Raw genomic sequence first — 13,480 nt, 5'->3', positions numbered from 1 at the left:
TATGGGCGCGTGTAATTTGTGGGTGAGAGAAAGAGAACCATTCAGTTGTTGGAACCATGTTCTTTGGTAGGAATCATATGAAGGTTTCTGGTTGTTTTAATGGAGTTTTTTAGAGGTTTTGTAGTGAGTGGTTAAAGGGAAGGAATAAAGATAAAGATGAGTTTTGAAAATTGAAAAGTAACTTGATTTGACAATCATAATTACTTTTAGGATTTTGTGTCTGACATTAAAGATATGGGTAGATGCAGGCAAGGGTAAATGTGTGAAGAAAACGCCAGCTGACGTCTAACGAAACAAAGGACCTACAAACGAAAAAGGGGGCTAAATTAGAAGTTGGTCATCTTTAGGGAGGCAAAATGGAATTAACCTAAAGAAAACAGTTTCCGAACAAAAAAAGATTTCTGAAAAAATTAGTTTGTGAAAAAACCCTTCCCCTTACCATAACGTTGACATATGCTCCTTACAGGTTCCTTTCTTTATAAATGCTGGTCAATGTTTTACACGTGCAACCACAAAACTAGGGCTGCAATTTGACTCTCTATGTTTGAATATCATGCTAATTGGGGAATCTGGGAGGATTATTCACTAATTTGAATAATCTCAGGAGAAAATGTTGTTGAATTGTCTAAATTCAACCTAACACCTGTTTATCCATCCCTTGTTTTAATCCCAACCTTCAACTCAAATCTTTACTCCTTCCTTTAAATTAAGGTTCTTTCTATTCCTATTATCTCACTCAAACCTTTACTCTCTTAGGTGGTGTTTGTTTTTTTTTTGTTGTTGTTGAAGTGATTCCAGTTACAAATTTGGGGAACAAATGGGATTTGAAATCTGGGTCATGGGTTTAGTATAATTGAATTAGGGATTATGGAAAAGATTAGGGTTATGGATTTGGGTTCATGGGATATTATTATTGTTGAATGCAGCTTCCGATTGCAATCGGCATTTGATTCATATTCAGTTGCATGTGAGGCATTTTCTGAGCAATGTCGTCTGATTTCAATAGATGTTGAACTATTTCATTAAAAGGGTCTAAATAGAATTCATTGTTCTTTATTTCGTTTTCTGTTCTTTGAGAGATAACTGAATTATCACCAAAATGGGTGGCGGGAAGGAATTTTGTATTCCAGATAGCTTGTTAAACTGGAAAACAAATACTGGGGAAGCTGAATTTGTCGAAAAGGATCCAACTGGTCGATATGTTCGGGTAAGTTTCTCTTCCTCTGTTTAATTTGAAAATTTTGGGCTTTTATTTTAAATGCATGTAGTCTTTTGTTATATGCAATCTGATTTTGATCATATATTCAAGAATCCATGGAAATTTGGGTCAGTATGAAAAAATGGAAATATTTTGTAAAAATATCTCGGTTAATGTGGAAATTTTACAAATCCATGAAAATGATAGAGATACGATGCAATTGTATATAACATGATTATTAAACCGTAATGATGTATAGACTATAGAACGGATTAACATAATTTATTAGTTTGAGGGGTATCGACAAATAAAAATTACACAGTTACTTCTCGATTGTAACACCCAAAAGATAACATTCTTACTGATAATAGTTAATAGTTAACAAATCATGTTAGTTTGTGAAGGTATCATCAATTACACAGTTATATCATGGGCGTTACTGAGATAAAATTAATTTTAGCAGTTAAGTCAGGGGTCAATCATTCAAAGAGACTTAACTAACATTAAAAACATAAACTAAAAATCAAGAGATATCTATGAGAAATGAAGAAGAAGATTAATATGAAAAAGATGAAAGAAGGAGATATGTTTTTAGTTGTAGTTACTTTGGATTTTTGGTTAGAATTCCATTATGTTGATTGAACTTTTCATCATATCGGTGGAAACTTCAAAATTTCCAACAATTTCAGTCGAAATTTCCCTCATGTTTGTGGGAACTATGCACAAAATAGTTGTAACTATGGTTTCGTGCACCTAATACAAATTTACGAAATATTTCGCAAATTTTCACCGACATTTGTTGAAATTTGTCAAAATTTCATACCTTGCAGATATTAGGGTTTTAATCATTAGATTCATTATTACTATCTTCTGTTGGAATATAATTAGCTTATGTTATTATTGTGAAGATAAAAAAAGCTAAAACTTAATGGCATGTTATGAGCTCGTATTTCATCAAAAAAAAATAAAAAATGTTATGAGCTCGTGAGAATATAATTTGAAAATTATAAACCTTATCTCCTTTACAATGATATGGTCCTCTGTGCTTTTACTAATGCTATAATTTGAGCCGTTTTTCCTCGTAATGGTTTGAATAATTTAATAGGTGGAAAATGTGGTTCTGATCATACCTGTAATTCTCTTGTATAACTGTGTATGCATGTGAGAAATGAACTGCTTGGAAGCACTAGATTTTGAACTGAAAATTGAATATGATTTATTCATGTAGTTCAATGAAACGATTTAGTTTGACATTTTTATGGGAGAAAATGTGGGTTTCATTGTTGTGATTATCTGAAATAACTATTGTTGTTTGGTGTTCTTGATTTTTGCAATGGTTTACGATATTTTCTTAAGCCATATTTCTTTTTCTCTTTATTAGTATGAGGAAGTATTGAGCAAAGGAGTGTTCAAGACTGTGTATCCTTTGGAAGACTTATAATCTAACTTCAGATTCTCTATCATTGTAAGTAGTTTTTGTTTTCGAGGAGCTGGTATTTGGCTTAAGATCCATAACCAAAACCTTTATTTGATACCTAATTAAAGTGAAGCCTTCTACTCTCTTCTTCGTTCTACGTGAATATTAAAATTTAAGTAATATTAACGCTACTGGGAGCAAATGAGTCCTAGGTGAAACCCCGGTGACATTCAATTCAGCCACCCATTGTATTTATTGCTTTCGCATGACATGGAAATCCATTTCCACCTATTTTTTTTTTTCTCCTTTTTTGTTGTGGAGATATAGTATGAAACTACTCGTTGATTTAAAGATTTTTTTTTTTGAAATTGTGACCTTGCCTTGAACCCTTGACCTCTAGGGTGGAAGACTAAACCTCGTTGATTTAGAGATGTTGTTTCTGTATGTTGTTTCTTAATTTCGATACTTAGATACAAGGCATTCGACGTGGTTGACGGTATAGAGGTGGCTTGGAACTTAGGGAGATTTGATGTTATGAAGTGGCCAGAAGGTCTAGAAAGATTATATTCTGAAGTGCAATTGTTGAAAACATTGAAACATGAAAATATTGTGAAGTTCTATAACTCGTGGGTAGATGATAACAAGAAGACATTTAACATAATTACCGAGCTGTTCACTTCGGGGAGTCTGAGACAGTAAGTTGTATTTTAATCTTGCTTCCTTTTTCTTTTTCGTTTGCTACTGTCTATAATTAAACTAGTTTTTCCAAGCAGATATCGTCAGAAGCATAAAAATGTTGATATGAAGGTCATAAAGAATTGGGCAAAACAAATTCTCCAAGGGCTGAACTATCTTCACAATCACGATCCACCTATTGTGCACAGAGACTTAAAGGGTGAAAATATTTTTGTCAATGGAAATCATGGAGAAATTAAGATTGGAGATCTTGGGTCGGCAACTATTTTGCAGTGGCCTATTAAAACTTTCGTAGGTAAGATTTCAAATATGATGAACTCTTTCTTCTTTTTCTTGTATATGAGTGATTTTGGATTCATTACTTATTAACCCTTATGTAATCCGGACAAGACGGGTCAACGCTGTCGTGGGCATTTGGGATTTAGAAAGACCAATGAATTGGTTCTAGAGGTCACAAAGACCTTCTATTTAAGGTCAATGTTTCCTTCAATTGTATTTCTAACTCGGATTTGATCAAGACTCCTTGTATTTTCTCCATAGGTACTCCCGAGTTTATGGCACCTGAATTGTATGATGAGGAATACAATGAACTAGTAGACATATATTCCTTTGGTATGTGCATCTTAGAGATGGTTACTCTTGAATGCCCATACAATGAATGCACAACTGTAGCTCAAATCTATAAAAAGGTTATCTCAGTAAGTACATTAATGTTTCACTTATCGTAAAACATTATCTGATGCAAGAATTCAGCTACTAGATAAATAATGTTTATGACTTGTTATGTGTTCTTGACCAGGGAACAAAACCGGAATCTTTAAAAAAAGTGAACAATCAGCAGGTCAAGCAGTTTATTGAGAGTTGTTTAGCTCCAGCATCTCTCAGATTACCAGCGAAGGAGCTGCTGAAAGACCCATTCCTACAACTTGACGATTCAAAGGAGCTTGATTATGACTCTTTACCCGTTCCGTCATTTACACCAGTCGGGTTGACCGAAACGGGATCTCATTCCATGGAAGTAGATGCTGATTATGGAGTGTGCCAGATTAACGATACAAATAGCACTGGAGTTGTTCAGTTTCCAACTTTTGAAATTCAGAGAGCTACTATAGGTAATGAATTTAGCTTGAGTGGGGAGAGGAATCATACGAACGGCGATAATTCGATATCACTAAGTTTAAAATTTGGTGACGGATTTGGTAAGTAATATTGCATAATTTTCTTTCTTCTTATTTCCTTGGTGTTTGGGATTCGTGAATGAGAAATGTATTTATGAGCAGGTGTGAGAGCAGTTGATTTTCTCTTCTACCTTGACACTGACACAGCAGTATCGATAGCTACTGAGATGGCAGAAGACCTTGATTTAGCAGATGAAGATGTGGTTCTTATTGCTCAGCTAATCGATAACATGATAATGAGACTTGTACCCTGGTGGATACCTTCTGTCGACTATTCTTCAAGTGGCACAAGAATCCGTCATGAAAATTCTCAATTGAATGGAGGATTTCGTGAAGAAATTAATACCCACCCTGAAACAGGTAACTCTTTTGGAAATACTGATAAATATACGTTCCGTGTTCGACGCGGTTCAGGTTTGGCTCAGGGAGAAGATCACGAATCGCAAACATCATCAATTGTTTCTGCGAATTCTGCTGAATATTCATCAAATGTTGTCGAGAGAGGTCGTAAGTTATTGAAGCGATGTTTCTCCGAGGTGGATATTGGGCCTACAGATCATCACATGAAAGAGAATGACAGCAATATCAACGACTGGGTAGAGGGCACTGTTGGAAAGAACTTTGAGATAACAGTTGTTGATTCAAACAATCTTCACAGCGATCCGACATTGCCTTCGTTAGAGAATGATGAAGATACTGAGTTCAAGATGGAGACAAATGCAATTGAATCTCAATACAAGCAACAATTTGAAGAACTCTCAAGGATGAAGGAAGAAGCATTGGAAGAGGCAAAGAAGAAGTGTCTCGTGAAGAAGCCACCAGTTCCTTAAACATAGAAGTCGGTGAACAATAACAATAGCCTCCTTTTTCTTGAAATGTTGTTTCTCATCTTCATCGATGTTTGTATGTTTGTTTCTTTGTAGGTTTTTTGTTCTTGGGAAGTTATTTTTTTCGTGTTCGAAGATCATTTTGTTTGTCTGTTTTCATGTTTAAGTTAGGGTTAATGTCATTTTGTGCTTGAAAACTTGGAGGGTCATTTAGTTTCTTACTAGGATAACGGTAGAGGCATATTGAATGTGTGGATAACTTGATTTATTTCATATCCCAATGATGAACCAACCATTAACCCACCCAACAGATTTCAATTCAACCATGTACCATTAAGTCCTTTAACTCTATAATACATCTTCATTCATTCTTCTTCTCTAACATCAATTTAACTAGTAAGCTCCTAAAACCATTTCTCTTCTTACTTAACCTAAGTTACCTGACCGATTGCCGGAAGTTAATGCGACTACATTGACTCCAAGGAAGTTCCGGAACCGATCGCCGGAAGTTCCGGAACCGACTACATTGTCAACACCATACTCTTACATTAGAAGCGATTGATCTGAGACTTAGAGTATCACTTTCAAGTTATGATCCATATCATAAGGATGATATTCGTAACAGAAGCGATTGATTTGAGACTTAGACTATCACTTTCAAGTTCCGATCCATATCATAAGGATGATATTCGCAGTTATTGTTTGCAACGGGTCCATTTCAACCATGAATTTCCCAAGGACGGTAATTTAAAGACTGCTAACTCAAATATTGGTCAACCATGATCAGTCAAAATGTCAACTGATTGACTTCGACGACACGTGTTCGATCCTTGAATAGGCACGAGCGTGCCAGATACTTTGATCCGAGACAAATGAAGAAAAGATCGGGGAACATCTAGACCTGATAGAAGAAATCAGAGACAAGGTGGAGCTAAAAAAATTCGCTTACCAAGACATTGTGATAGTTCCATAGAGCGCCACATAGCACGACTCGCTGTCAAAGGCTATACCCAGGTGAATAGTATCGATTACCGATATTTTGACTCTTGTCCAAAATTGGTTACTGTTCCTGCCCTTTAATCCATCGCCTCCATCCGAAATTTGTTGCTTCGCCAACTCGATGAGAATAAGTATTTCTCTAAGGTGGCTAGGACAGAGGAATTTCTCTAAGGTGGCTAGGACGAGGAAGTCTACGTGACCATTCCCCAAGGTTTTTACACTAATGTTGACACTCGGGTTTGGTGACTTCACAAATCACTATATGGGAGTGAAATAGGCCTCCTGCCACTGGTTCTCTAATTTTTAGTCTGGAGGCCTCTGGTTCTCTAATTTTCTATAGTATGAAGGCTCAAGGATTTTCTCAGTCTACTTCAGACCACTCTTTTTTCAGTTATTTTCATGGCTCCACTAGCCTTTACATTCTGGTTTATGTTGACGATATCATCATAATCGGAAATGGTGATGCAACAATTGTTTCTTTATGCACCCATCTTGAGCGTCATTTCCCGCCTTAAAATCTCGGAAGTCTGCAATATTTTTTAGGCATTGAGGTTTCTTGATTCCTAAAGGGTATTTTTGTCTGTCAACGCAAGTATACACTTCTTTTTTTGTTGAACACGCAAGTATACACCTTTTTTTTTGTTTTTACACGCAAGTATACACTTGACATCATTAAAGCCTCTGGTCATCGTGGTGCCAAGGCATGTACCTTTTCAATGGAACAACACGTCAAATTATTACCCACTGACGGGACGACCCTTAATGATGCAATTGTCTTTCGTCGTCTCATCGGTCAGCTCCTATATGTCACGGTGACACGACCTGACATTATTGTTCCTGTAAACTATTTGAGCCAATTCATGCAGGCTCCGTGCTCCTCTCACGCGGACGTTGTTCTTCATGTTCTTGGTTATTCAAAAGGCACCACTGGGCATGGCCTCCTTTTATCTTCATCTAGTACTCTCACTTTCTATGGATATACCGACTCTGATTAGGCCAACTACCCTATCACTCGTCACCCCACGACTGGGTACTTCATTATACTCAACTCGAGCCCGCTGTCTTGGAAATCCAAGAACCAACCAACAATTTCTCGCTCTTCTGAGGCAGAATATATGTGCCTTGGCTGCTCTGACTGCAGAGCTTCAATGGCTCCAGTACCTGTTTCAGGATCTTTGTGTTCTGATCAAGTTGATCTAAGCACGAAGGAACCTAGTTCACTCTAGTTGATCTTTCCTCTTCAAATCTCTGGCTAGATCAAGGCTCAAGTTAAGAAATCTTAGCTCGGATCAACCGTCCTTGCCTCGAGGCAATATGGGGCTCAAGGTGCTGAGCAAAGCTCTTACTAGAGTTGGCTTGATTATTTTTTTGCTCGTGTCTAGATCATAGTAGGGTTCAAAGTGCCTAGGATGCTCCTGTCGACCTCCCATGTTCGGCCTCAGGTGGCAGAGTTCCGTCAGGTGCACCTCCTTATTAACCCTTACGAGGGTCTGCTTTTGTAAGTTTTCGGCCAATCCACTAACATCTTTACTTGGTCAAAGGGGAACCGCCTAGAGACATTTCAATTCAGCTATCTTTTGGTTGTTATTTGAAAATTACTGTGGCAAAGTCTAAGAAATTAGAAAAGCCTAGTCTTGTAGATGTTCTATCTGACAAGCATGCTTTATAGTTACAGTTTTGAAAACAAAACTATGAGCCGAACACACCGATGTTGTGATCAAAACTTTTTAATATACATTTTCTAATTTCTATTTAAAAAATCAATGAACATATGAAAGTTTGGTGAATTTTGCATTAGGAAATTTTGATCAAGTACCAAACAGAAGTTTACTATCTCCTTGATAGAGAGAATTATCAAATTATTAGGATCCCCAAATAAAAAGAATGACAATAATCTGAATCATCAGAAAAAAAAAAGGCATCGATTGATTGCTTGCACAAACCTTATGTAGAACTCAAAAACTTATCCCTCGTGTAGACTTGTCTTTGTAAACCCGTTAGCCCTTACCGTTAAACATTTCAGTCGAGAAACGGGAAACTCGTTCATGTTTCAAACTCTACGAGGAGAAGTGCCATAACAGAAATAACACGACAAAAGGAGTCTGCTCGAGCGGATAATGTTGAACAAGCTCAGTCTCCTAACATAAATTCTGACAAAAAGAATTGAAAAATGGTTAACGGAACTGGATATGTACCATAATGTCAGACTCTGGTCACATGGACTAGTCGCTGCAACAACAGTAGACCCATTGAGAGACCATTTCCAGAATCAGGAGTAAGTTAGGTCCAGCACTAAACTGTACTTCTAAACACGAATCAGGGCTACCAACACGTCCGCCAAAATCTTGTTGGGCAGTCATTGGGTCGAGAAATGTCATTGTGCTCCTTATCATCCTTCAAGCTTAATTTTCTGAAACACTACCCTATCTAATCATAACCACAGAAAATACGTGAGTTTGAACTCTGATGCACCTGAAATATTTGAGGCCAGCATCTCAGTAAGGAACCAGCTAAAAAAGGTGTTGTTTGAGTTCAAATTAAACAGATATTTTACGACATAAAGATCAATACGGCATCTTATGAGAAATAAAAAAAAAATTGAAAAGAAGCTAAATTTGGAATGAACTTACTAGATGATTAGGGGCTGAGCAGAAGAGGAGAAAGAGAAGATTAGGTTTTCTCAAAGGCTTTGATGTGTGGAAAGACAAATAGAGAGAGAAAGTTGGGCTTCTTGACACTGTGAGCGCTTCAGAGAGGTACCACCACTGGAGCACAAGCTGCGAACGGCCTCCACCTCAGTCGGACAAGCCTTTGAGACAAGGCACTCAGCAAGCGACCGATTCAGATGCCGACACGCTGCTTCTCTTGGAGGCCCCACCGGGACTCTCCGGTGACATTCACACAGTGCTCGATGTAGGCGCTCACATCCCACAACACTCATGGTCATACTCATGGGATCATCTTCCTGAGGCATATTTAGGTAAAACTGCAAAAGTTTTACCTAAATTTATTCAGTAGAGTATACAGATTAGACGTACAGATCCACGTAAAACTGCAAAAGTTTAAGTTGAAAGCTAATTCTATTCAGTAGAGAATATACAAAGAATTCATTTTTTTAGATAAGAACCATAAGAAAAATGGTAATAAAAATGAAAAGAAACTATTTAACATACATCCAAGTACGGGTATTGCCGACGCTTGTCAAACTAAGGCAATATTTATGTAGGAAATCTCAAATTAGACGTACTGAAGTAACTGCGGGTGTCCGAGAAGAGTATTGAAGTGTATGACACAAGTATCCTGGTATCTAACATGACAAAGAAGTTAATTCAAAAAAAAATATGACAAAAAAGTACAAGGAAGAGCATTCACTCTTAGTAAATAGAAGTTATCATCGATACTACAATATTTATTTACGTTTAGAACTGTAGAAGGATAATTGTTAGAGAGGTAATTAGTTTGGAGCCCATCATAGAAACGTTAAATAAGTAGAGGACTACTTATACTGAAAATCTAAATAGTAGCTAAACTATACACTCTCGAATATCAAATAAAATTTTAAAAGTAATCAAGTGAGAAAAAAAAAATCTATAAGGTAGTCGCAGAATCGAGGATGAACGTGACATACCAAATTCCTAAACGTAACAAGGACGCCCTAAAGATGGGTGCATTAGAGGTCCGAGGCCTTTCAAAATGTTCATGGATCACTTCGAACAGGAAAAGGTAATGAGTTCATTTAATGTCCTTACTGTGACGAGTTTAGTTTAGCAAATCACTCCTAAACCCTAGACCCATTCTCCCTAATAAGACCTGCAAGCAGAAACTAAGTAAAGATCCAAAATTTCACAATTTAGCTTACCCATTTGAATCTAATCAACTTTATTTAGTTATAGCACCAATTATATTTTAAAGAAATGGCAAAATCAGAATCCATTATTATCCCAATTTATGAACCCTAAACTATTCAAACTTTTGGTATCCTGAGGTAGTAATCAAGTGAAACAGATTAATCACAATTCATTCTTCAACGAATCCTAATGAAACCCAAATCAGTATTCAGATTTTTCTTTCTTATAAGAGACATTTGAGATTTCTTGAAGTATGCGTGACATTGCTAAATAAACCTAAATCAGAACTCCAAATTGACTCATTAACACCCAATTAATCCTAATCATTAACCAAGTGAAGACCTCAATTGCTATTAGGAAGACAATTTTTGTTACAACTTGAACAATAATTAATAACTAAATTAAATCGATTGTAACCCTAGAAGAGAGAGAGATTGTGTACCTATTTCGCATCCACAGTCATCAAAGCGATGGTAATGTTGCTGGGTATTTGGGGAAGATTTTTTGGGTCGTTGGGGATATTGTCAATGTTTTTGGTTTCACCAAGGATATCTATCTCTCAGCAACCAGTCCACCACTGTATTGCTGTTTTCTATTTGCCCCACATTTGTGACCAACTCGCTTTTTTAGCCTATGTTTTGGTGATTTTTAATCCGTAAAACGTACCATATGTTATTGTACTTGTTATTGTACTAGAAACAATAGTGCCACATTTTCATCTTTGTACGTTATTTATGTACTTCTCAAACCCAATTATTTTTGTTGGAGTTAAAAAGTTAAGATATATATGAGAATCATGAGAGAAAAATATATCGCACACACAAAGAGTTGCCTTTCTATTGTAGTTTGCAAATAAAAACACAACATAAGTAAAAATTACTCTCATAATTTTAGGTTAGTGCAATTTAACTTGAAATTTTGATTTCCCCCTTGTTGATGTTTAAAAATGACATTTAGTTTATCACTTCGGATGTGAAGAATCAGTAGCCTAACAGTGAATTGGTCTTCGTGATTTTAGGATAAAGCCTATTAGAAACTTGTCTGACACTCAAGTCAATGGGTTAGTTTTAGAGTTTAAAGAATTGCAGTCAAAGTCTGATTCTAGATATTAAACCTTGCAAGACGAACCTGTTGCTTTATATAGGCTCGGTTGGTCGACTCTCGATAAGCGGCTGAGATGAGACGGTGAAGATCCACCAGCTTAGATAACACCACACTTTTGCGATTGTCATAAAGATAGGTTTCCTTATTCGCATATACTTCGTTTTTAATAGATCTTCTTGCCGATTTTGTGGATTATTTATGGAAAGTTGTTTCCCAATATAGTCTTGCTTACATGTTACGTAGAATCTTAGATTTTATAGACTTTTGCGCCCCGGATCTTAGGTTAGGTCAAGGCTTAGGTTGGTAAACCTGGCTCGGATTCGTCTTCTCGTGCCTTGAGGCAAGACGAACTTAAGGGCATGTTATTCCTTAAGACCTTTTTACGAGAACTTCAAAGTCTTGAAACTTCAAAGTTCTCATAATTTTTAAGAGATGTGGGACAAAAATGTTCTAAAACTTGAAGGTTTTCGAACTTGAAAGTTAAAATTTTCACTAGAACTTTAAGGTCCCGGAACTTTTTGTTAATCTTTAAAGAAGGATTCCATTTTAAATCTAAGTTGTTTAAAGTCATGATCGAGATTAAAGCATAAGCTACACAATTATAAGAGTTAAATGTTTAAGTATTTATTTTCATTGATGTCTGGCTTCCAGATTTGATTTCCTCGAGAATCTAGAAACCAGACGAAAGAAGATTTGATTTTTTCAAGGTCTAGTTTTTCTAAGAGAAACCCAAATTTTTGGTGAAGGAACTCCTCCCCTTCGTCGGAGAGAAGATAGAAAAGGAAGAAGAGAGAGGAAGAGGAGGAGGAGGAGAAGAAGAAGAAGAAGAAGAAGAAGAAGAAGAAGAGAGGGGAGGAAGAAGAAATTCAAATAAAATTAGGGTTGAAGGTTGTCGATCGGAAGTTAACGGCCGACGACCTTCTGTCAGATAAGAAGGGTGACGTGGAGAGAGGGAGAGCTTAGGTGGAGAAGGGTAGGGGAAATATTTTGTACATTGTGTAGGATAATCTATTTCGGCTCCCAAGGGTATTTTCGAAAAAATTGAAATTATTTTGGATCTTGGGAACAAATCGAATTGTTGAACACTTATGCGCGCAAAATGGCGAGTTGACCACAAATTTGGGCCGAAACAGAATTAACCCTAATTTTATCCCCTAGTAGTTAGAACTTCAAAGATCTACTTAAACAGATGGAACTTTGAATTTGACAATTTTGCGAGTAAATTTGTCTCAAAAAATTATTGGGTAAGATTTAGGTTAAAAGTTATAATTTTCCATAAAAAACGAAAGTCATGGAACTTTAAAGTTCTCAAATAAAGTTTTGAATGAATAACACGAAACTTCGAAGTTTTTGAAATAAGTTCTAAACTAATAACGCTAAACTTCAAAGTTCTTAGGAAATTATGAGATCTGATAAATGCTCCAAAAGAATAACCCCCACTAAGGGGAGGGGGGCAGATTTTCGCAGACCTCCTTTATTGCTCCAAGCTCAGAGCATAGCTGTGATCGGGGTTGACCTGATTAGTTTTAGAGCCAGAGCAAGGCATAAGGCGCCTAAGGAAGAGCGACGAACTTGTGTTTGAATAGTAGAAATGTATGAGGGTGTTGTCGCGTAGGGATCAACAGGGCGGGTTTGGGACGGTTCACCCCCTTACCAATTTCGTCCCGTTAGTAAATTGGGTTTTACCATAACCGTCCCAATAATTAATCAGAGTGGATATTTTATTACCGTACACGCCTGACTAAAATAGCTTAACCATTACCGCCTAGCCCCGCGCCGTTTAATAAGAAATGAGTTCGGTCTAGTCGGGTTCAAACAATAAATTTTGTATTTTGTTTCAAAAAAAATATTTTAGCTAGAAGTGATATACTACTATTAACTATATTTTATAAATTTGAGTTTATCAATCATAAACACTGTCACTGTTTAAATGATATAAAATGTAATGTAGTTAAATTGATAATATAAGATTAAAATTTTAGAAACACAAATATGAATTAACGTACTAAATAAACGGGTCAGTAAAATGGGCCCCATTAAGGGTGGTTTAGAAAAAACCAGTTGGTTTGAACGGAAATGGCACCCCTATTGTTTGTTTCGGAATGAACTACGATAGTCATTACATGACATTGGTACATTATCAAGATGTGATAAACATGATAACCTTGTAAGTTAAACAACCAACCAAAAGGGCTTAAAACCTAACAACATAT

The 13,480-nt window shown here is 36.5% G+C and overlaps 2 protein-coding genes across 14 annotated transcripts; one reads left to right on the top strand and one right to left on the bottom strand.

The window, feature by feature from the left end:
* The first annotated feature begins 403 nt into the window (after positions 1-403).
* LOC147544828 (putative serine/threonine-protein kinase WNK6) lies at positions 404-5,513 on the top strand. 2 transcript variants are annotated; one of them, XM_086636425.1, is made up of 7 exons: positions 404-1,207; positions 2,580-2,617; positions 3,086-3,310; positions 3,389-3,606; positions 3,852-4,009; positions 4,111-4,510; positions 4,592-5,513. In XM_086636425.1, the coding sequence occupies exons 1-7, from the start codon at positions 1,100-1,102 to the stop codon at positions 5,317-5,319; spliced, it is 1,875 nt and encodes a 624-aa protein (XP_086492551.1). In that variant the 5' UTR covers positions 404-1,099; the 3' UTR covers positions 5,320-5,513. The 2 variants fall into 2 exon arrangements, with proteins under 2 accessions (XP_086492551.1, XP_086492552.1); XM_086636426.1 differs by having other exon boundaries at positions 492-1,207; positions 2,580-2,663.
* A 2,572-nt stretch (positions 5,514-8,085) lies between these two features.
* Positions 8,086-10,727, bottom strand: LOC147544827 (cytochrome C oxidase biogenesis Cmc1-like protein). Of its 12 annotated transcripts, none has more exons than XR_015224088.1 (4): positions 10,606-10,689; positions 9,489-9,622; positions 8,946-9,367; positions 8,086-8,787 (listed from the first exon to the last, which is right to left on the bottom strand). XR_015224088.1 is itself a non-coding variant. In XM_086637812.1 (4 exons), exon 3 carries the CDS (start codon positions 9,287-9,289, stop codon positions 8,996-8,998), a length of 294 nt encoding a protein of 97 aa, XP_086493938.1. In that variant the 5' UTR covers positions 9,290-9,301; positions 9,563-9,622; positions 10,606-10,641; the 3' UTR covers positions 8,648-8,787; positions 8,946-8,995. The 12 variants fall into 12 exon arrangements, 8 of the variants coding, with proteins under 8 accessions (XP_086493939.1, XP_086493938.1, XP_086493933.1 ...); XR_015224091.1 differs by having other exon boundaries at positions 8,086-8,465; positions 10,606-10,655; XM_086637812.1 differs by having other exon boundaries at positions 8,648-8,787; positions 8,946-9,301; positions 9,563-9,622; positions 10,606-10,641.
* Positions 10,728-13,480: the final 2,753 nt, after the last annotated feature.

Source organism: Eschscholzia californica, unplaced genomic scaffold (genome assembly GCF_041429995.1).
Source record: "Eschscholzia californica isolate CP2 unplaced genomic scaffold, dmEscCali1.0.p SCAF_4, whole genome shotgun sequence".
NCBI classification, from domain to species: Eukaryota; Viridiplantae; Streptophyta; class Magnoliopsida; order Ranunculales; family Papaveraceae; genus Eschscholzia; species Eschscholzia californica.
This window is presented reverse-complemented; position numbering and strand designations above follow the sequence as displayed.

Excerpts from the sequence above, each read along its gene's own strand:
- LOC147544827 (XM_086637807.1), bottom strand. The coding sequence starts at position 9,289 with ATGCCTCAGGAAGATGATCCCATGAGTATGACCATGAGTGTTGTGGGA.
- LOC147544828 (XM_086636425.1), top strand. The coding sequence starts at position 1,100 with ATGGGTGGCGGGAAGGAATTTTGTATTCCAGATAGCTTGTTAAACTGG. Across the intron at positions 4,010-4,110 it reads TCTATAAAAAGGTTATCTCA|GGAACAAAACCGGAATCTTT; the intron begins GTAAGTACATTA and ends GTTCTTGACCAG. Across the intron at positions 4,511-4,591 it reads AAAATTTGGTGACGGATTTG|GTGTGAGAGCAGTTGATTTT; the intron begins GTAAGTAATATT and ends ATTTATGAGCAG.